We start from the raw sequence: 24,128 nt of genomic DNA on the forward strand, positions 1-24,128 counted from the left end.
AAACCTGGTTGGTAAATATTTACTACCAAATTGCTGCTAATCTCTGAGATAGCACTAATACTTCCTGTCTTATTCATGAATAGTCTGGGCTGGAGAATCTGCTCCCAATCAAACCCAAGTTTATTCATAGACCCTTTGTGATCTTATCAACCGAAAGTACCCACTCTAGTTCCAGCCCTGGAAGGGATCTTAGAAACCATCTAGTCCAACCCTTTATTTTAGAGGTGAGGAATCTAAGACCCAGGAGGTTAAGTAAAGTGTCCCCCAGGTGACACAGTGCAATAAATATCAGAGCAGGATTTGAATTGAGGCCCTCTGAATCCAGATCTTTCAGCTGTACCACCAGTTTCTGGGTCTCAGGAAAAGTCACTCAGGTTAGCTCTAAGGATTCAAGAGGGTCTGAGTCATTTTATGGTAGCTTCTGAGCTCTGGTTCCCTCCAAACTAATCTCAGTCTACTAAGACGAGAATGAATACACAAAACCCAACCCAACTCCCTAGGATGTCTGGTCACAAGAATGAAACTGGTTCCCAGGGAATATACACACATTCCAAGCTTTTCTGAAACCCATGAGATTCAGCAGACTGCAGCTGGGCCTCAGGCCTAGAGCAAATGAGATTCCAATTCAAGTTACTGCAGGTATACTCTATGCTTGGACATTTTCTTCCACAGGAACTAAATAAATAAAACCTCTACGGGCAGTTTCCTGGTTTGGAAAAAAAAAATGAAAGGGAGAAAGACAAGATGATTTCTAAGGTCTCTGTGAATCCTAAAATTCTTCAATTAACTGAAGAGTAAATTTGCTGACCTTTACATACATAATGGCTTATAAAAAATACAGACCATTGTACACACAACCATATTGTAGTTTACCTGCCCAGAGTACCAAGAGATGCATCGTAGAAGTTAATGCCATGCTTCAGAGAACAGCAAAGGTCCATTAAGAAGTTGTGAACCAGTTCCCTTACCATGGTCTTGGCGGCTTCTTCAGTAGGCTACTAGGGAGGAAGGAAAGGGGAAGAACAAGAAAAAAAAAAAAAACAGAAAAAAAGAGAAAGGAGAAAAAACAAAATGTTCAATGACTAGAGGGTAAAAATAGATAAAAACTAATTTTCTAAGTTACATAAATATTGGGATTTATATCAAAGTGTGGCATGATTAGGAGAGAATTTTTGTTAAGTGGCAAGTTCATATGCTTGTTCTAAAACAAGCTTAATACCTCTTCAATACATAAAATTTATTTTATTCTTATGAATAAAATTCCACATTTAGAAATGTTTTACTAATCACCTGAACCTTTCTGGTATGCAAGGGAATCAAATAATCTTTCCAAACCAACAAAGCATTTTTAAAAATTTAATACAGAGTCGGGATGACCTGGGATTGAATCTGGGCTCAGACACTTAGCACTCACCCAGAAACACCTGGCTGTGTAACCTTGAGGAAGTTACTTAACCCCAATTGCTTAGGGGCGGCCAGGTGGGTGGGCCAGTGAATAAGAGCACCGGCCCCAGAGTCAGGATAACCTGAGATCAAATCTGGGCTCAGATACTTAGCACCACACCCAGAAATAACTGGCAGTGTAACCTTGAGCAAGTTACTTAAACCCAATTGCTTTTTAAAAAAAATTAATATTTTATTTTTTCCAATTACATGAAAATATAATTTTCAACATTCAGTTTTTGAAAAATTTTTGAGTTCCAAATTTTCCTCCTTTCCCTTGATCCAAACTGGCAAGCAATCTGATGAAGATTATACGTATACGTGTGCAATCATATAAAACTTATTTCCACATTAGTCACACTGTAAAAGAAGAAACAGAACAAAAAAAAAACACACTAAACGCCCCCCCCGGCCCCCAAAAAGTGAAAATAGTATGCTTCAATCTGCATTCAGACTCTATCACTTCTTTCTCTGGTTATGGATAGCATTTTCCATCCAGAGTCTTTTGGAACAACAAAGTATTTTTAAAAGAGGACACATGCAAGTCATTATTGTAAACAGAAGGTAAGATTACTGAAAATCTTAAGATTTAAATTAAAAGTTCTACAAAATAACCTGAAATCTAAAACTTTCACTTCTTTGGCTATATTTAACTTAAAGAACATATGAGAAAAGTAAAAATTAACAAAGTATTACATGCCTTTGGTCAATTTAAATATAGAAAAGTTAATAATCCTACCAATAAAGTATTAGATAATAAATTGTATGTCCTACAACTTGAGAAGTTAGAAGTAGGGAGCAAGGAACCTCCAAAAAGCTGGATGAAAATCAACCATATTAGAAAAGAACAGTGAGAGAAAAAGGAGCAGAGTAAGCTTTGAATAATTCTGTAAGACTAAAATGCATTGGCAAGTCATTCTAGGGCAAGTATGAAATTATTTGCCAAAGGAAAACTGTGTCTGCAGTGAAAAATATCCCATTATTCGATTACTATTCAGAGGAAATTAATATAACCTACAGAAGCCCTAAGAAATTTACTATATTCTAGAAATTTTTAGGTGAAGTAATACTGAATTCTGTTTTCCAAAACATAAAGATGACACTAACATTTTAATTCCAAAGCTACTACTGTACCTTGACATTTTCTGTGCTGACGTCAGCAATTCCATTCCAACGATAGAGAGAAGCCACATTATTTAACAAATACGCAGTAAAGAAACGAACTTTCTGAGTCTTTGTGATACCAATGTTGTGAACCACCTGAGAGCAATAAAACAAAATAATGCAAAGTATGTGGAATTTTACATTTTTTTTTTGGAGGGGGGAAGGCAAGGCAATTGGTGTTAAGTGACCCACCCATTGTCACACAGCTAGTAAGTATGTCAAGTGTCTGATTTAAATTTAAATTTAGGTCCTCCTGACTCCAGGGCCAGTGCTCTATACATCATGCCACTTAACTGCCCCAAATTTTACATATTTTTAAAAAATTGCTATTAAAAATTTTTTTAAGGTAAAACATTTAATAGCGTCCAAACTACTATTTTGTCAGGCACACTATGTTCATTTTATTATAAAATCAAAGCATGAATTATACATGAACAAAAATAAGTTATTACCTAGAACTATAATCTAGACTAGTGGTTCTCAAAGTATTGTCCATAACATCAAAACTTTTCTCATAACAATACTAAGATGTTTCTGTTGTTTCCCAGTCATTTTTCAGTCATATCTGACTCTCTGTGACCCCATTTGGGATTTTCTAGGCAAAGATAATGGAGTGATTTGTCATTTCCTTTTCCAGCTAATTTCACAGATGAGGAAACTGAGGTAAACGGGGTTAAGTGACTTGTCCAGAGTCACACAGCTAGAAAGTATCTGAGGCCAAATTTGAACTCAGGAAGATAATTCTTTCTGACTCCAGGTCTGACAGTAGAGTTACTGCTCCACCTAGCTGCCCCACTGAGATGTTATTTATATTTATATAACCTATATAAAGAAAAGCTCTTTGAGGTCCTCAAATTCTAAGAACATAAAGGAGTTCAGAGACCAAAAAATAAAATAAAATAATTAAGGAAAGAACTGAGAACTACTGTTGTAGACAAACTAAAAATTCACGAAAGAGGTCATTAATGGAGTTAACTGTTAACATTCTACAGATAAAATGTTGACAATTCCATTACTCAGGAAAACACAACACTGCTTTCCTCACTTGGAAAATGTTTTTTCTATTAACACATACCCTGGTCTTCAGGGTAGACAACAAAAGATTGATAGTAGAAATTCTGTCTTCCTTCAAGCCCGTGCCAAAAATGACAGGGAGGAATTCTGAAAATAAAATTTTCAAAGGTTAACACTCAATTTAAAGACTTTCTGAAATAAGGAAAGCTGAAAAAAGATTTTTTTTTCTGGTACAGTGATGATCTAGACAAAAGCATTCAAGAAAACAGGAAGAGAAAACCAGGACAAAGTGCAATGTGTCCTCTTAAAGAAAAAAAAATATTTTACTGAATTTGGGGGCTGGAAAAAAGCTCTGTGCTTAAGCTTCACAGACAGAGGAGGCCCTTGTTAGCAGCACTCTGCCAGAGCCCTCCTTTCACACTCCAGGATAACCCAGTCAAGCCCTCAAGCTTACCAGCTCTCTGACCCACAAATCACCACCACATTCCAGCTCTACCTCAAGGCTCCAGGTGGTCTCTTGTCCTGCAATTTACCTCTGGCTCCTAGTGGAGGATGGGAAGGGCTAGAGATGCAAACAAGCTGGAACCTGACAACAGATACCTGCTACTCAGGCAACATGAGTTGGGTCAAGGATAACCTATCTCTGAGATAGAGAAAGCACATGGCTACTACTAGGTTAAAACCTTCAGGTCAGGCCAGGCCAGCCCAAGAACCTATAAAGGGAATGAGTCTCACATGGATTAAGTTTTGCTTATTCTTAAATGAAGGGAATCAACCAGATAGTATCCAGTTCACATAAAATAGGTTTTTAAAAGGTTTATTTCTAATTCTAATAAGCAGCACAATCATCTTAATAGCATGAAGAATAGCACAAGAAAGTGAGTTTCAGTTTTTTAGACACCAACACTAAGTAAAGTCATGCATGCAGTACTTATGAAAGCCACAAAGACAGCTTTGCTTCCAAACCCTGGAAGGTTAGGTCATCTCTCAGCATTCCAGATAGCAAGACTGTGATACCACTTTATTTTTGGTCAATGCTATTAAAATAACAAAAGTTTAAATATATACTTCCCTCTGTTCTTTTAGAAACAGTAGCTAGTAAATTAGCCCCCCCCCCAAGTATTAACATCCTTCCCTCAGAAATAGGTGAATACCTTTTAATTCCAACACTCGTGCTATAGTATTATCATCACCAGCAATTAAGAAGGAAAGGGCAAACTGGATATATGCCAATCTAACATCTGGTAGACCCTATTGGAAAAGGAAAGAGATATGTCACATACATAAATACATGGATATAATTGAACATGTTGATAATACTCCCTCCAAAAACAAAGTCACAATACCTCCAGGTTTTCATGTATTGCTATGGCTAAAAAAAAGTCATTAACTGTATTGCTATAGCTAAAAAAAGTCATTACCAGATGGTGAAACTTTTGGTGCTAAGTCAAACTTAGCTAGCAAACTTAGGTGGGCTGGATCCTCAGGGCCCAACTGGAGATCCATGGTTAGGACTTTACCGAAAGCTTTTCTGGTTTAGAACCTGTCACAGTTTGTTCTCCATTGGTGCAGGTCCATGGCATTGCAGCAGGCCTTTAGCAAAAGACATGTACATGCATTTACATGCATGCATGCATGCACATACACGTCACGAATACAACAAATACTAGTACATTTCCCTGCTCCAGAATGTTATCATGGCTCTGAAAAGATTATTACTGTTACTAGTCTTTTGATAACCAATGGGTATTGCTTACATACACATGAATGCACATACACATACACATGTGTGATAAAAGAAGTTATAGCATTTAATCAGTCAAATTTACCATATAAATTTCAGCAAGGAGAAACTAGGCACTTGTGAGGATGCAATAAGTTTTAGGTACATAGGGCAATATTAAACTATCTGGTAAATGACCATCTAGTACAGGCTGAAGGAAGAAGAGAACAGTAGCGATAAGTGATTCTCTGACTCGGGGATACTGAAATAGTCGTTTGTTGACACCATCTGTTGTCCTTCTAGGACATGTATTCAGAACTTAACAGAGAACTCACCAAAACAGATGACAACTACCCACCTCTGATGATTCTTGTGCGCCCAAATAAAACTGTCAAAAGAAAACTCTAACATATTGCCAATAACTACAAAGTCTTGGCCAAGAAATTAAAGATATGGATACATAGGAAACTTACCAAAACAAATTTTGAAAAGAAATGTAGAGAAAATTAAAATAAGAGCAGATTACAGACCATAAATATAAGAATAGTCCTGTGAAAACAGAATCAGGAATATTAAAGGACAACAGTGTGTTTGCTGGAAGAAAAGGAAGATAAAGACAGGTTAGGACTTTTGCTTGGGGTGGATAAGAAAGTGAAAAAGGACAATAAGAGGAAGCCAGAGCTTATCATCTTTTTACTTTTACTTGTATTTCCTCTGCCAGGGAGAATGACCACTGCAGTGAGAACAACAGCACAAAAATGACTCACAGGGAATAGACACCCAAATAAATAAAGGGACAATAAGAACATCTGGCTGCTTTTGATGAATTCAAGTCACCTAACTCAGATGTATTAGATTCTTGGGCACTGGAAGGAAGTGGAAGATGCGTTTGCTGAGCCAATAACAGTAAAAGTTGAAAGATCATGGAAAATGAGAAAAGTACCACAAGAATTAAGATGGGCAAATAAGGGAAGCTTATAAAGGAAGCTGGTAAGGGAGTCAGACAACTGGTCAGAGAGAGATTACAGGGGTCCCTTTGCTAACACTGAGTACACGGTAGAGAGTAACAGTTCTCACTGGTCATAAGGGAACAGGGGCACTGTTTAGTTATAAGGTCAAAAGGATCATCAATGCTTGTGGCTGTAGGAGAGCAAAGGACCTGGTCACAGTTCTAAGGCCAAGAGGAGCACTAGCACTGGCAGTGGCAGGTAAGCAGGGGTCCTTCCTGATTGAAGACCAGACCACAGATCAGGAGAGCAATGACTGTACCTCTCCCTGGATTACACCACCTTGAAAATCCTAAAAACCAGCAGAACTAGCTCTGAAGCATGAAAAAGCCCAATTCTTGGAATAGTACCTTCCTACTGCCAGGTGGGCAGACCCCAACCTGAATATAAAGCTCAAAGTCAGGAAACAGGCAGGAAAATGTGCAAACAAACAAAAAAAAACTTGGTGGCAGGCTAGACCAAGAAACAAACACAAGAAGAAAATAACATGAAATAGCTACAAGGCCACAAAAGAAAACTGCTACTTGAACCAAAACCCAACAAGAATTCTTGGAAGAGTTAAAGAAAGAGATAAAAATGGTAGGGGGAAAACTGGGAAAAGAAATGAGAGTGATGAAAGAAAATTATGAAAAGAGAACTAATAACTGAGTAAAAAGAGGCACACACACACAAAAAAAACCTGAAGAAAATAACATCTTAAAAAAAAAAGAACTAGCCTAACAGTTAAAGAGACACAAAAATTCACTGAAGAACTCCCTAAAAGGCAGAATTGGTCAAATGGAAAAAGAGGTACAAAAGTTCTCTGAAGAATATAATCCCTTAAAAATTAGAATTAGACAAGTGGGAAAAAATGACTCCATGAGACATCAAGAAACATAAACACACACACAGACTTAAAACAAAGGGCTATAGCAAAATGTATTTCAGCTGATATAAAAAAGGCAGGGATAGCAATCAATCTCAAAGAAAAAGCAAAAATAGATTTAATTAAAAGAGATAATCACGGAAACTACATTCTGCTAAAAACTACAATAGACAATGAAGTAATAACATTTTACGGCAAGTTTCTCTGAAAAAATGGTCAAAAGATATAAACAAGCAATTTTTGGAAGAAGAAATCAAAGATGTCTATAGTCATATGCTCTAAATCACTACTTATTAGAGAAAGGGAAATTAAAGCAACTTTGAGGTGCTACCTCACATCTACCAGAAATGACAAAGGCTGAAGGGGATAAGGGAAAAATAGGTACACTAATGAACTGCTGATGGAGTAATGAACTAGTCTAACTATTCTGGAGAACAATTTGGAACTAGGTCGCAAGGGCTTTAAAATGGTGCATTTGATCCAGCAAAACCACTACTAGATCTGCATCCCAAAGAGAAAAAAAAAAAGAAAAAGGAACGATATGTGTACAAATATTAATAGCGGCTCTTTTTGCTGTAGCAAAAACATTGGAAATTGAGGGGATGTTCACCAATTGGGGAATGGTTGAACAAGTTGTGGTATATGATTATGATGGAGCACTACTGTGCTGTGGGAAATGATGAGGGGGTGGTTTCAGAATAAAACATGGCAAGACTTACATGAACTGATGCAAAGCGAAGTGAGAACACTGTGCATAGTAACAGTTATTAGGTAATGATGATCAACTGCAAAAGACTAGGTTGTCCTGATCAGTAAAATAATCCAAGACAATTCTAAAGGATTCATGATGAAAAAATGCTATCCATCTCCAGAAAGGGAACTGATAAACTCTGAGTGCAAACTAAAGTGTAATTTTCTCTTTATTTTTCATGCTTTTAAAAAAAAAATATGGTTAATATGGAAATATATTTTGCATAATTTCACATGTATAACTGATATATTGCTTGCCTTCTCGGTGTGTGTGGGAGGGGATGATATGGAAGGAGAAAATTTGTTAACTCAAAATTTAAAAAGGTGTTAAAAAAGAAATGATCAATTTTTTAAAAATTTAAAATGGAACTGGGAAATAACAGACAAATAAAAATATAATACAACATAGTTATTTGTGGTTTTCTATTCAGTATGCTGTTTCTATTTGAGTTTGGCACCACTGTGTTAGAGGACATGGGCATTCTTCTCAAGTCTTAAAATTTTGTGGATACTCAGTCTTGGGGTTGTTCACCTGTGAGCCCTTGCTCTTCCAGTCATACATGCAATGAATGTTGCAGGGGAAAGGGTGTTGGATTCAGTCAGATGACCTGGATTAGAATCCTAGCTTTGCCAATTACCATATGTGACACTGGACAAGTCATTTAAGGAATACATATAAGGTGGTTTAGGTTTTGTCTTTGGTTTAGGGATTGGGTTTTTTTTGAGACAAGGTTGCCCTATCTTGCCCCGACCAGCTGCCACTCATGAATCCATTTAATTGTTGATTGACATGAAAGTTTTAAACTACTGTGCTTTTTACTTAAGCTGGTTTACCCTTCCTTAAGCAGCCTGGTGGCCCCCACTCCCAGGGGCTCACCATACATTTGCCAGATAGTGCAAGCACAGGATCAGCATTGGCCCTAAAATTGCAGCTTGAACTTCCAAACTCAAGCAATTCACCAGTCTCAGCATCCCAAGGAGAAGGGATTACCAGCATACACCATCACATCTGGCCCTCTAAAGGCTTTCTTCCAGAGCCAATCTTTGGTCCTGAGACCACTTCCACTCTGCTGAGTTCAATGACTAATAATCCTCAGGATTGTTCTGTCAGTGAGATAGTAGCTGAAAAAAATGGGCAATTCTCCTTGTGATACATCTCATTCTTTTCTAATCTTCTTCCTCATTTTTTCCTCTTTCTTGCTTAATTTCAACCCTCTTATGAAATAAACTATTTAAAACAGGATCCCTATGTACCCTTCTTTTTCAATAGCTCTCCTCAAATTTTTGAAGGCAGCAAAACCACTTCAGTGGGGCAAAAGACCCCTGGGGTCCTACTATGCCACCTGCCACTAGAAAATGTTCTCAACAGAATGGGAAAAGTAGCTCTGCTTCTGATAATATAGTAAAGAGGCAATATTTTGTTTTCTATTAAATATGATAAATAATTAATCAATGTCAGAAAAAAGTACAGATTTTATCATATTAAACTTTAATAATAAATGAAAACTAGTCTGCCAATGAACAATGGCACCCAGGCCAGACTTCTGAGACAGTGAAAGCCTCTTACATATACATTTTAAATAGAGAACAGAGGGATTCTGGTGGGACTATTAAGGCAATCATATTAGCAAGCTTTTTTAGTGAGGTACTCTTTCATAGTTGTTGTTTTTAAACTTTCCCCCTTATAGGACTCTTTTAAGTAAGAGTTAAAAGGTAAAAAAGTTCTGTCATTGGTGGTCCTGGGATCAAGAAACCTGGCTTCAGAAATTCTATTCCAGTGCTTTTTCTACACCACAGGCTATTTCAAAGATCAATGTCCACAAAATATTAGAGTTCTTAAAGCCTGCTAAAGGAAAGGCCGTCCAATGTCACGATTCACAATTCTGAACATAACAACACAGTAGCTACTGTGGAGGGTGAGGAAGAGAAAAAAAATGTAGCTCCTCTCTGAATTACTCATAATCTACTTCATAACATATAAAACTATAGGTCACATCTGTATGGCTTTTTAAAGATACACAAAGGGGCAGCTAGGTGGCACAGTGAATAGAGCACTGGCCCTGGAGTCAGGAGGACCTGAGTTCAAATTCAGCCTCAGACACTTGACACACTTACTAGCTGTGTGACGTTGGGCAAGTCAATTAGCTCCAACTGCCCTGCCTTCCCCCCTCCAAAAAAAAAAAAAAACCTATTAAAAAAAAGAAAATATTAAAACTTGGGGAGGAGGGGAAATTTGAAACTCAAGGGATTGTGGAAGTGAATGTTATAAACTAAAAGTAAACAAATTAAGTCTTTAAAAAAACAGTACACAAAGCAGTTTCCTCAAAAAAAGTCCTGTAGGTAGGGATAATAGTATCTAAATTACCCTTTTTAGAAATAAAGAGAGGTACAGAAAAGGTGAGTGACTTACTCAGGGTCACAAAGCTATTAAGTTTCTGAACTACGTCTACAGCTCAGGTCCCACTCTAAGCCTTACAGTACTACATAGTGTGCCTCTGGATGATTTTAAAACACAGATGTGTATATATATGTACATATATGTACACAGGGGTTAAAAAAATCAGCTTCACAAACACATGATGGAGGAAGTGTGACTAAATAGCAACTCACTTGAAAATAATCTGGGAGCTATAGTGGACTGCAAGCTAAATATCAATCAACACTATGGTATGGTGGCCATAACTAATTGGGTTATATTAAGAAAGGCCCACGGTCCACAATTAGGGAGGATCTAGTCCTGCTCTGTCTGCCTTGACCAAAAGTAGTTTAGTTCTGGGAGTTCACTTTTTAGGAAGGACACTGATAAGCAAAGATAAGGGGTGACTAGTTAAGGGTCTTGCAATCAATCCACATAAACATTAACTGAAGGAACTGGGATATTTAAACTAGGGAAAAGAAGTCTCAGTTGATCACTGTCAAAGTATTCAAAGACCTGTCACATAGAAGAAGAAATAGATTTGTTCTGCTTGATCCCAGAAGCAAAAGCTGGAGGACTGGGTAGAAGCTGCAAAGAGCGAGATCTAGGCTTTCCAGAAGGAAAAACATGATAACCATTAAGACTATCCTAACAAAGGTAATTCAGATACTATTATCCCTACCTACAGGGCTTTTCTGAGGAAACTGCTTTGTGTATCTTTTTTTCAAACTAAATTTATTTGTTCACTTTTAGTTTACAATATCCAGTTCCATAATTTGTTGGCCATTATCATTCAGGGTCTTCAAGAAAAGGCTTCAATGTTATAAAGGAGACTCTTTTTCAGAAACCAATTAGGAATGAGAAATGCTGAGCTAAGTGTTGCTGGAAAAATGCCTAAAATTGAGATGATTCTACTTAATTACAAATTCACATTACATAACTGGCTGGGCAAATGCTGCTGTTCAGTAATCCTACCATACACTTAACAACTCTATCACATTCCCTACAGTGACCAAGTCTGCTTTAAAAAAAAAAGATCTTTTTTTCCCCCAGTTATTAAGGAGCCTTTGTTTTTTCCCCTTTTCTTGTGGGTCCAAGTAAAATAAGTCTCATCTCTCCTTCACATGACAGCTTTTCTTTAAAGACAGCAATCATATTCCCCTAAAGCAGAGTTCTTAACCTTTTTTGTGTCATGGACACCTTTGGTGGACTGGTGAAGAGAATAATATTTTTAAAAGAATAAAATAAAAGTAATTGGATTACAAAGAAAGCCAATTATATTAGAATACAATTATCAATATATACTTTTTAAAATTTATAGACCAGGTTAAGTACCCCTGCCCTAAAGTCTTCTCTTTGCCAAGCTAAACATCCCCAATTCCTTCTACAAACTTCATGTGGCATGACCTTAATATTCTTCAATCTTCTGGTCATCTGATATTGTCTGAAAAGGTCAGGGACTATCAAATCCCTAATGCTGGCAGCTAAATACTCTCTTAATGTAGCCTAATATTGCATTAACTTCTTTTGTGTTGTAACATACTGATAATTCACAATAATGAGTTTTCAATCTACTAAAATACCTAGACTTTTTTCAGAAGTACTCTTTAAAAACATTTCCATCTTGTAGCTATGATTAATATTTCACTTAAATAAAGAACTATTTTTATGGGCCACTAAAATTATTTTATAGCTATTTTTTTTCTGTAGGTGATTGGGGTTAAGGGACTTGTCCAGGGTCACACAGGTTGTAAGTATCTGAGCCTAGATTTGAAATCAGGTCCTCCTGACTCCAGGGCCGGTGCTCTATCCATTGTATTAGCTATATCCACTGCCTATTTTTTCTTTTTTTGCCTTTTGGAGGGCAATTGGGGTTAAGTAATTTACCCAAGGTTACACAGCTAGTGTGTGTGTGTTAAGTGTCTGAGGTTGGAACTGAAGTCGGGTCCTCCTGACTCCGGGGCCCGGAGCTTTACTTACTGCACCACCTAGCCACCCAACACTGCCTATTTTTTAATTAAAAAAAAAAATTATTTCTTCTAGAGAATTCTCATTTTTCATCTTTCTCATTCTAGTCTCGCCATTCTTCTTCTACAGATCAAAAATAATTTAAATATCTCTGAATCTCAATTTCCTCAGGTATAAAATGAAGGGGCTGGCCTAGCTGATCTTTAAAGTCCCTTCTACTCTAAATCCTATGACGTGTAGGTAATATAATACAATAACACTTGAAAAATTTTAAATCTAAGAGAAATTCTACAAGAATAAATATTTGGTTAAATAAATTACAGATAGTTTCTTCTAGTTAAAATGACAAGGTTTAAAAAAAAAAAAATCTGTTGTAAATCTTTACCTGCTTTTTAATGCTCACTAAGAAGGAGCAGAAGAGGGCTTACCTGAAGCTTTCAGAGCACTTGGAAGATGGCAGAAGAAGCCAATTTGGTAAATGAAAAGGAGCACTTAAATAACCTGTTGCCCAATGGATATTCTCATTAAATAATGAAAATCTTCAATTTCATGTCTTCTATTTAAGAAGAGAAATTCTATGGGGGGAGAGGGGAGGAGGAATAGAGACATCTGGAATAGTTTTAGAGTCTTCTTAAAAACCCATCATTCACACTTCCATCTCCCTTGGCCAGAACCCATCAAAGATAGCGATAACAACAGCTGCAAACAAGAAATGTCAGCCTGCACAAATTGAACAATCATGAAAATCTTCTCCGAAGATGACTTCCATGGTTTCATTCTAGTTAGCCTTAGATAATATTAATAGGACTGGTTTTCATAGAAGAAGAAACACTATTCTAAATAAAAATTAACTAGCTTAACTTCAGGAAAAGAAATCATTCCTTCCCCCTAAGTGAATGATCACTCCCCATCACATGCCATGACAAGTTCTCTGAGCTAGAAGAGTACTACCAGGGTCAGTGATTTTCCATGGAGATGTGTTTCCAAATTTACCTTTCCTATAAAGGAACCATTGGCCTTTACTGTTTAGTCATTGCAAAAAACGTTTAAAATGTTTTGGCCAAGATTAACCACCACTGCCACCCGGCCCCACAGTGGGAGTGATAAAGTAGTAACAAGAATAAATCAATACCCACAAAAGAAAACAATAATAAAAGTACAAAATATGTCATCTATAAATAAATCTATTTGGACGGACCAGCAAGGATGGAGCTGAAGAACCAATGGAGCCCACAATACAACAAATTTTTTTTTTTGCTTTTTGGAGGGCAGTTGGGGTTAAGTAACTTGTTACATGACTGGTGTGTGTGTGTGTGTGTGTGTGTGTGTGTGTGTGTGAAGAGTCTGAGGCCAGAACCGAACTCGGGTCCTCCTGACTCCAGGGCTGGCACTTTACTCACTGTGCCACCTAGCCGCCCCAATCCAACAAAAATTTAAGAGCACCATACCAAGTAATGATCAGAGAAATCCAAGGAGAAGGTCATTTTTCCAGGACAATTTCATAAAATCAACTCACAGGCAAGTGACCAGGGCAAGAACTGTGGAACAGGGGTAAGCCAGAAGGACCCCAGATTCAACTCCCAGGTTTAGACCAGGGCTGGGACTGAAGATTTGAAGGTCTGACACATGAGTAGGATTCTAGGGATAGGCAAACAGCTTAGTAGTCAGAGCAGGATCTTAGGTTCAACCCATGGGCACAGAACAGGGAGGGATGGTAGCTTTGTGATATCCGCATCTAGGACTCAGCTCACAGGTTAGTGACCGGAGCAGGGATGGAGGGACCAAGGTGGGTCTACAGCTCTATCACTCTCAATGTGAAGATTCTACCAGTTAGTTATGTCAGTTAGGGCCAGCAACTGCACCTTTTAATACCACCCAGGAGCAAGTATGTAAACCAAAACCACAGTTGAGAGTGTGGAAAGTTCAGTCCAGGAAAGAAATGATCAGACTGCCTAAGGGCTACTGAAAGTTTGCATCTCCTTGAACTGAGCCACCCAGTGATCCTTGAAGAATACAATACTCAATAGCCAGAGAACAAAGTGAAAGGACCCCAGAAAATACAGACTAGGATATAGAAAATACAGACAAGGCCCTGACCTTTCCTTCAGAAGAGAAAAGAGTATGGCTCTCAAAAAAAGTCCAAATTCAGTAAAGAAGGTTAGGAGAATTAGTATATCTACATTGACATGTGTTTATATAAATGTCATTCACACGATACATATACATAGATGTGAAGAGCAACTGTTTATAGTAATAGAAGTTCTTCAGTTTGTTCAATATTAATATTTAATAATGATGTGTTTAATATTTAATAATCCTAGGTAGGGTTCCAAGCTAATTAATGAGAAGTGTTTCAATTTTAGTAATGAATAAGAAAATATCCAAACACACCCTGGATAACCTTGGAACTCAAGATGGTAAGAACAAATATGATAATGAAGTGAAGCAGCAAGCTGAGGAGTGACCATCCCACATGAGTGTGGTCAACTCTTTACTCTGCCACATTATAAACTAAATCTTATAGATCTCTAAACCATGATCTGAGATACAAAGTTCCAATATCAAGCTAGCTTGACTCCCTGGATTCTAAGATCTGCCCCACAAGATCCCTGATAACATATCCTTTATCCCTGATAATCCTCCCCTGGGCATTCTGACACCAGACCCAAACCTTCTGTTTTCCTTTTTCCCCTTTGCTTCCCATCTAGGCTGTCTGTGTATAGATGTTTTAAGTGGAATTAATATCTAAGAGCATGGAAATCTTAAGTGCACATGAAAGAATTCATTCAGCTTTAAGATTCCATCTGAGTTTTAGGCTTTAGGCTGAGCTGACTGGTGGGAATGTGTGTAATCTCATCTAAATCATTCTACACAGTTACCCTAGGACTATGCTTAACATCCCATTTGATCATTCACTAGGCTACCAGAACCTGCTAGAGAGATGCATTTTTCTGTCTGCTACACATAGAACATCAGCCTCCCAATATAACATCAAAAATGAAGCTGCCTTTCTTTCCTTGAATACCTCCCTTCTGCCATTTAGGATTGGTCAAGCTGGGCAGTTTGGCCAAAATTCACTCATCCATTCTACAATTCCTGGTTTAATCCTGGTTGGAGTGGTTTCAGTTTTAACAAGTAATCCCTGCAATATTTAAGCAATTTCCATGATTCCTGACCAAAGAAGGAAGGTAAAAAGGAGACCTCTAAACAAACAAAGAAAATAACAAAACTTGTTTTATAATTTTTTCTGTTACCTGGAAAAAAGGAATAATTCAACAAGATTCACTCCCTGGGAAGCAACAATATCTTAACCCTTTCCCCACGTAAGTTGGGCTACTTTTTCCTTAAAAAGTATAAAGATATTCCCCAAGACTTGGCTGCCTCAGAGGACTAAAGACTCAAATTGCTGATAATCACTTCTTTACTACCTGATTACAAAGTGGCCCTGAGAAGCTGGAGAGGCTCTGAGATGCTTGGCTGGTGAACTGAGATGGGAGATTTGCACAGCTAAATCAATTCAAAGGATTCTTAATGCCTATCTTTATTGACTATTCTCTGTATAAGACTAAGTAAATCTTCTTTTGTTGACTGTTGAACGACCCAAGAGTGCCTCATTTTGTCAATAAACACCCCCAAAGTTCACAAAATACACCCTTTTCACATAACTATCACACCTTAGTTTGGAACAGAAGAAAATCAAGAGAAAGCAAAGTAAACATTCTAAAAGACAATATGGAATATTCAAAAAGAATGCTAAAAGCATACGTTAAGCGTTCTTTACCTTTGAACTTCTTATTTTCACCAAACCATACAACGAGTTTTTATTGAAGTCAAAACGGCTATAGAAATCCCTGGCAGCATCTGGACCCTGCGCCACCATAGCTGACATGAGGTTCAAGCAGGTTTGACTCATTCTATGTGTACAATAAAGGAAAATATAAAGTTAATTCAAAATAGCAGAAGTACACATGACATTAGAGTGAAACAAACTCTTTTGAGTGCAAGGTACATTAATATTGAAGCACTGTCAGCTAATCAGTCAGATAACAAGAATTTACTAAGCACCTACTATATACCAGGTACTATGCTAAATGCTGGGGATACAGGAAAAGCAAAAAAGCAGTCCCTAAGAAAGGCAGAAAGTGTGATTTTAGCTGAGATTTGAAGGAGGCAAGGATGAGGAGGGAGAGAATTACACTCACAGGGGGATAGCCAGTGTCACAGGATCACAGATTACTTTGAGGGCTGTGAGGTGTAAGAAGACTGGAAAGATAGGAAGATGTGAAGTTACAAAGAGTTTTGAATGCCAAAGGACTTTATATTTAATCCTGGAGAAAATGGAGAGTCACTGAAATTTACATGGTCAGAATCAAGCTTAAGGAAAATCACTTTGATAACAAAATGAAAGATGGACTAGAATGAAGACATCTGAGGCAAGAAGACCAACCAGAAGGCCATTGCAATGGTCCAGATGTGAGGTGAACTAGTAGTGTAGCAGTGTCAGAAGGGAGGAGTCCCCAAAGGAGAAACCGGAAAACTGTTGAAACAAAGAAAGGGAAAGGTGTGCATGGAAGGAGGTGAAATGGTATAACTGAAGGATCATTGTATTTGACATCTGTCTAGTTTCAAATACTGGTTCAATTTACTAACCTTAAATAAGTCAAATCCCCTCCTCTGGGCCTAAATTTCCTCATCTATAAAATGATGTGCTTGGAGCAGACCTCTAAGATTCCTTCTGTTTCTAAAATATCTATAAATAGAAACTCCTGTTTTGGGGGAAACTGAAGACAAAAGGTATCAGGTTATAATGATGTACTGCCTTGAGATTTCAAGAACGGGTATATGAACCTTATGAAAATAGTCATATGTCTATTTTTGCCTTTAGGAGATAAAAGGAAAAAATATTCCTTGATTGCATGCATTTCCATAAGAGGAAGATACTACACTGTATGATAATAATTACATGACTAGTAGTATAGATTCTTAACTGTCAAGAGTGAGGAGGAACTTTAAAAATTATTTCGTCTAACACTCATTTCACGGATGGGGAAATAAAGACCCCAAATGGCTAAAGGTTGTTCAAGGTCAGAGAGAGTGCAAGTAGGACAGCTGAAACTCAAACCCAGGTCTTCTAATGCCAAATTCCATGTTCTTTCTACTCCCCTACTTCTCCAATTTATAACTTTATATGTTGTATACTTGAGTTCTTTCTTAGATACTGATCTACTTTAGCTATAATTTCACATATACATGTTTCCCCAATGAAGGTATAAGCTTTTGTTTATTGTACCACCAAAGAACTTAACATAATGGTAGGCAAATAATAGGTGTTTGATTAAGTATTTCTTGATTAATCAGAAAAGGAAAAAGGGGACAGGAAAACAGTACTTAGTGCAGCCAAGTGAAATGACAAATAGATTTTTATTAGGAAAATCTGAAGGCAAAAGGTCTTAACAGCAAAAACAAGTTCGAATAGTCCAGGTATTGGTTCTGTTAACATACAGCCAATGACTTACTTGTAGCTTGAAGCATTCAGTGATTCATAAATCAACTTCATATGGCTATTCATAACTTTTTTCAGGATGTTGGTTCCCACAACACGAAAATGAGAAAGATCACCTGCTGTTCGCAGTAATATGGCTTCTAAGGTCTTAAATATTAATATCCTCTGAAAAGATAAAAAAGACTTTTCATAAATTTCATTTTTTTCTTTCTGAACAAAAACAAAAAACCATCTTGATTATAGCTGCTTCTTATCTTCTAATGTCTTAATAGCTAAAAATTCTTACAAGTACTCAAGATTTCAAATGGTTTATCAAGGATCCCAAAACCAAATTTTCAACTATTTAGAATCCTGAAGAGACCAAAGTCAACTCCATTTATTTCTGAAATCTGTGAAATATTGCTGTTTTTTAAAAATCTGTATTCTTATATTTAACTATCTTTTGTCTTCTGTATTTACAACTAATGATATTCAAACATACCCTTAGTAAAATGCCATTCCACTAAACCACATTAATACCAAGAAATTAGTATTCATCACAAGAATACTTTCAAAGGACATGAATATCCCTAACACTTAAGTAACCGAAGGATATAAGCAAATAGTTTTTGAAACAATTACAAACTATTAACAGCCATATAAAAGGGTACTCCAAGTCACTAATAATAAAAAGATATTTAAATTAAAACAACTCTGAGGTTTTACTTCACTCTTAGCAAATTGACAAAGATGACAAAAAATAAAGAGTGAATGTTTGAGGGTCTACAAGAAGATGGGCAGAATGATACACTGCTGATTCTGCTATGAATTGGTATAACTATTCCAGAAAACAATAGTCAATTATGCTGGAAAAAACTGATTAAAATGATTATATACTTTGGCCCAAAGAACCCAGTCCTAGGTACTGGGAAGAAAATTCTCATGTAGACCAACATATTGACAGCAGCATTTTTTTTTTGGATAAGCAAAGGACTAAAAACAAAGTGGATGTCTATATTTTGAAGAATGGGTAAACAAACTGTGGCATATAAGTATGATAGAATATTTCTATCCAATAAGAAACAATGAATATGACGAATTTGGTGAAACATAGAAAGATTTCTATGAACCAATTTAGGGTGAAGAAAGCACAGCCAAGGAAACACTGCTCAGTGACTATAACAATGGAAATGGAAAGAGTGATAAAATAAAAATGGTCATTCTGTATTATAATGACTAAGAATGGTCCCAGAGAAGAGATGAGAAAATGTATCATCCTCCTTTCAACAAAGAGAGAAGGAACCAGGGTATGGCTATGGAACTATCAGTGTGCTGGTTGTTTTTGACTTTATCACTGTAAAGCTTGCTACAAGAAGAAGGGGGAGTGGGCTATATCTAAAAATGGTTGTGATATAACAGCAAAGGGCATCAGTAAAACTTTTTAACGGTCACAAATAAAAGAAGTATGGCTCTAGGCACCACAGTGATAAAGATAAAAACTGAGTCTTATTCTGTACATGCAGAGGCCATTTCTCATATACCAACCCTGATGATAGGACAAGCCATTTTTCCTTTGTAATGAATGTTCAAATGAAACTTACTTCATGTTCAGTTCTTTTCTCTTCACTTAGAAGTTGGAAAATTTCTGAACACTCAACAGAAATTTTTATGTATCCTTCCACAACATCATATAGTCCAACTTGTGGTAACATTCTGGCAATGGACACAAAAGTTTCCAAAGCTGAAACATAAATTGCACATCACAGGCATTAAAAGAAGTAACCTTTAACTCTGAAACAGGCTACTTAACATACAACCCAACGCTTCTTCCTTCCCCCTTCCCACCTCACCAGAGTACTTCTGCCACGGAAGCCACCATGAGGGAAAAAATTAAGAGCTTTTAGGGAATCTGTGGACTCAAAAGGGAGAAAAGTATAAAAATTAGGGACAGTGCAGAGGTGTTGACTAGGCAAGTTAGAAGTCTAGAAATCCTAGTGTTTACTCCTATTTAACCTGAATTTTTCCCTTCATTTTGTTACACTGTCTGAAACCCTCTCAATTAGGAGGTAGGTGGATTAACAGGAATCTCCCCTTTAAAAATACAAATACATCAGAGTAAGTCATTTAACCTCCCTGGCCTCTGTTCACCTATAAAAAGAAAGAAACTATACTACATTAGTTGACTTTCTAAGGTGACTACAATTCAATGACCTGGTCATTCACACATTAGTGTGACTAAGACTACTCAAAAGTGCTTTCCAATGGCTGAGAAATTATAATGAGGCAATGAAAATTCCTTCTGGAAGCAAAGAGAGGAAAGGCAGGTAATACTGAATTACGGAGAAGATGAGAAAGGCCAGGAATAGTACCAAAGATGTGGCTTAGAAAAACAGGAGACTACTGGGAACCTTGGGAATGGGGAATAATGATAATAAGATAAAGAAAAACATTTGTAATAAAAAATTTTAAGGTTCTGAAATCACTTTACATAGATTATCACATTTGATTGTCAAAACAACCTTGTGAAGTAAAAACTATTATCATTCCCAGAAATTCCCAGAAACTGTGGGCGAGAAGTTAAGTGACTTGTTCTGGGTCACAAAGCTAGTGTCTAAGACAAGATTTGAACTGGGGTTTTCCTGATTTCAAGTCCAGAATTCTATCTACTGTTCTATCTAGCCATAAAAAAAGGAGACTGATCAAATTTACCTTTAGCAAAAGTCTTGAATCTCAAAAATTTTGTCTGGCAGTAGAGTTGTGAACTGGCCCAACAATTCTAGAGAACAATTTGAAACTATGCCCAAAGGTCTTTAAAACTGTATATACCTGGGGGCGGCTAGTGAATACAGCACCAGCCCTGTAATATGGCCTCAGACACTTAACACCCAAAAAACCCCAAAACTAGCCATGTGACCTTGGGCAAGTCACTTAACCCCAACTGCCCTCCAAAAAGCAAAAAACACAAACAAAACTATATACCCTCCAACCCAGCAATACCGGCATAATGTTGGATCTATTCCCTCTACCAATGCAAGATGCAACTTGTTTTCGAGGTTAAGTAACTTGACCAGGATCACACAGTCAGTAATTTGCAGAGACAGGATTTGAACCCAGGTCTTCCTGGGCCAGTCCTCCATTCACTACATCACACTGTCAATTAAAATAAATTTTAATAAATGAAGCTCATAATGGAAAAATTTCAAACACTACTAAGAAGATGCAGTATGGTAGAGTAGAAAGGGCGCTGGACTTCAGTCAAGACATGGCTTCAAATCCTAGCTCTGCCACTTACAGGCTACATGATCTTGGGTGTCACATAACCTCTGAGTCTCAAACTCATTATCTACTATTCAGTATAGGGAATAATACAGGTACTATCCAATCTGCAGTAACAACATTTAAGCTCTTCAAGGGCAAGGGCTATTTCCTTTTTATCTCTGTAGCCCCACAACCTAGTTCAGTCCCTCCCTGGCACATAGTGAGTACTTAATAAAAGCTTTTTATTGACTGAATCAAGTGAGATAATGCTTGTAGATAATTGTTTTGTGACTGGCACATAGTAAGTGCTTAATAAATGTTTCCTTGACTGTTTAAAATCAAAAAGGGCTACTATTATTATTGTTGTTGCCTGTTTCACAGAATTATTTTGAAACACAGCTAGCTGTTGCTGCTATTGCTACCACTATGGCTACTACTATCATTATTCATTTAAGTTTTGGTATGTCCTCCCAAACTGAAAAAGCTGCAAGTAGGAGACTAATGACTATGTCTGTCATGCAAGAACTAGCTGAACTGTTTGGATAAACTCATCACTACACTGACCATAGGTCAATGCAATTTTCAACCACAGAAATTCTCAAAGTCTTTCTACTAAGTCCACACAATGGGGTTGCTATTTCCATTGATGGTCATTGTACAACCACCAATGAAATCACAGATCTAGTACTGAAATACATCATAATCTGCAATACTAGACATTGTATAAAGTTAAACATGTAAGTTAATGATACATAAAAATGTTAATATATATTTAATATTTTACTTTAAAATTGCATTTCTATATGTAAATGTCGTAAAATGTAAAATTCATATATATTTGCTGCATTAATAATTGTGAGCAGGGGCGGCCAGGTAGCACAGCAAGTAAGAGCACCGGCTCCAGTGTTGAGAAGACCTGGAGATTGAATCCCGGGCTCAGACACTTAGCACCCACCCAGAAACACCTGGCCGTGTAACCTTGAGCAAGTTACTTAACCCCGATTGCTCAAAAAAAAAAAAATAATTGTGAGCAGAGTAGAAGTAAACACTTCCTAACAATCAGACCTGTCCAAAAACCAGACTTGCCTCATGACATAGTGTGGCTCATTTAAAGGTTTTACAAAACCCCTTCTCCAAAACTTTTTGAGGTAGTTAAAACACATATTCCCCATTTTGTGAATAAGCAAACAGGCTCAGAGAGGTAAAGTGACTTGGCCAGGATTACAAAGCTACTAAGTGTTCAGCAAAATCTTAATGTAGATTCAGCATGTGAATTCTTTAAGTGTGGTGCAGTGAAAAGAGCACCAGATTTGAAAAGATGGGTTTGAATCACAGCTCTGGCTTAACTCTGGGCCTCTGAGGAGAGGATTTCTGTACAGAATGGGTTATCTGACCAGACAACTTCTAAGGTCTCCTCCAAACTCTAACTTCTATGAATCTAGGTAAATAAACGACTCAGACACAGCACTCCTGCTCTAAAATACTGGTCATAAAACTGAATGGCAAACTTTTTTTTTAACCATCTGCAGGTCTCATTAAGTATATTTTTAATCAAGACCCAGTTTTTTGCAGTAGTATGCTAATGAGTCACAAATACTAGGAGAAGTCAGGTCAAGAAGAATGTATCAAACATCTACTATGCGCCTGGCACGGTGCTAAGAAAGGCAAAAACGTGCAAACAATTATGTACAAATAACAGGAGAAATTGGAGAGGGAAGGGGCTAAGTAAGGTTAAGGAGGGCTGGGAAAGGCTTCTTGAAGGTGGGACTTTAGAAGACACTAGAAGAAAACGAGAGGAGAGAGTTCAAGGCACGGGGATGGAAAGGCCAGGGAAAATGCCCAGGGGCAGGAGATGGCCTGTCCAGCACCGGGAGCAGCAGAGAGGCCGGGGTCACTGCAGAGTACGTGGAGGAGACTAAGGTGTATGAAGGCTAGAAAGGGAGGAAGAGACCAGGTTGTTTAGGCCTTTGAATCTCAAACTGAGGATTTCGTTTTTGATCTTGGAGGGGGCAGGGAGGTTACTGAACAGAGGGAGCGTCGCGATCAGTTCTGGGTTTTAAAGGTCGATATGACAGCCGAATGCAGGATGGATGGGCAGACAGGGAACCCTAAAACTGAAGAGTCCTCGGAGATAATCTAACTGGACTCCCTAATTTCACAGGTGAGGAAATAGTCGGTGGCGTGACCTCCGGGTGCAAGCCTCTGGGGGAAGTGCCCCAGGTAAGCCAGGAGAGGACAACGGGGAGACGTGGTGCTTGAACCACTTGGCCGCGGGAGCCCCACCCCCTGCCCGCCCTTTAATCCCTGACCCCTGACCCCCACAGCCCAGGATGCTTACCCGGCACCATAGTTTGAGGATCCTTGAGCTGAGCCTTAAACTGCTGCCCAGTAAAGTCTTCCCCGCGAGGCCTCTTCGTAGGGCCAGCCGAGAAGGCCTCGCCCTCTTCTGCAAGGGTTTTCCTCTTTGGGTTTCCCATGGCCAGAGAATCCCGACGAGTCCACGCGGTTATCTTCGGAAGAGCGGCTCGCGGGGCACCAACGGCGGGTATGCATGCGGGGCACACCACGTGGGAAGGAAGGAGGAGGAGGAGGAGAGGGAGCGAGGGGACAAGGGAGACCGGAAGCAGCCGAGCTTGTCCGCAGCGGCGCTCCGCGTGCGTGTGAGCCCAGGGAAGGCGGGGCTGCGGTGGCACTCCGCGAAGAGGCGGGGCTCCTGGCTGTTGGAGGACTGTGGGCGTCTCTGTGAGCTGGGAATGCGCAGGCGCAGAAAGTGGTCCTGTGCTTGCGTCTTAGGTCTGCTCTCGTGGTCATGCCTAGGCACCTGCTGTATGCTCTTAGGAGAGGATCTTAACCCCTAAAGGTTAGAGCGCAGACCTGGAGGCGGGAAGACCTGAGTTCAAATGCAAACCTCTTGATGCTTACTAGCGGCATGATCTGGGCAAAGTCACTTAGTCTCTGCCTACTTTATTTTCCTCATTTGTAAAATGGGGACAATACAGCACCACACCTACTTCCCAGGCTTCTTGTGAGGATCAAAT

The 24,128-nt window shown here is 38.2% G+C and overlaps 1 protein-coding gene across 2 annotated transcripts in view; it reads right to left on the reverse strand.

Annotated features, from left to right (window-relative positions):
- Nucleotides 1-23,782, reverse strand: part of URB1 (URB1 ribosome biogenesis homolog) — a 110,061-nt gene extending 86,279 nt beyond the window's left edge. The window contains exons 1-8 of one of the 2 annotated variants that reach the window (XM_069074896.1): nucleotides 23,429-23,782; nucleotides 19,434-19,573; nucleotides 17,867-18,018; nucleotides 16,132-16,264; nucleotides 4,776-4,872; nucleotides 3,683-3,768; nucleotides 2,578-2,703; nucleotides 874-995 (exon numbers count right to left, since the gene is read on the reverse strand). In XM_069074896.1, coding sequence (XP_068930997.1) covers nucleotides 874-995; nucleotides 2,578-2,703; nucleotides 3,683-3,768; nucleotides 4,776-4,872; nucleotides 16,132-16,264; nucleotides 17,867-18,018; nucleotides 19,434-19,573; nucleotides 23,429-23,567 — 995 coding nt within the window. In that variant the 5' untranslated portion in view covers nucleotides 23,568-23,782. Of the gene's footprint in view, nucleotides 1-873; nucleotides 999-2,577; nucleotides 2,704-3,682; nucleotides 3,769-4,775; nucleotides 4,873-16,131; nucleotides 16,265-17,866; nucleotides 18,019-19,433; nucleotides 19,574-23,428 lie in introns of those variants that run through there. The other variant, XM_069074897.1, reaches the window with a different exon arrangement.
- Nucleotides 23,783-24,128: the final 346 nt, after the last annotated feature.

The sequence above is a fragment of the Petaurus breviceps genome, unplaced genomic scaffold (assembly GCF_028583685.1).
Source record: "Petaurus breviceps papuanus isolate PSGF00001 unplaced genomic scaffold, PetGlider_PUasm1.0 90897, whole genome shotgun sequence".
NCBI lineage: Eukaryota > Metazoa > Chordata > Mammalia > Diprotodontia > Petauridae > Petaurus > Petaurus breviceps.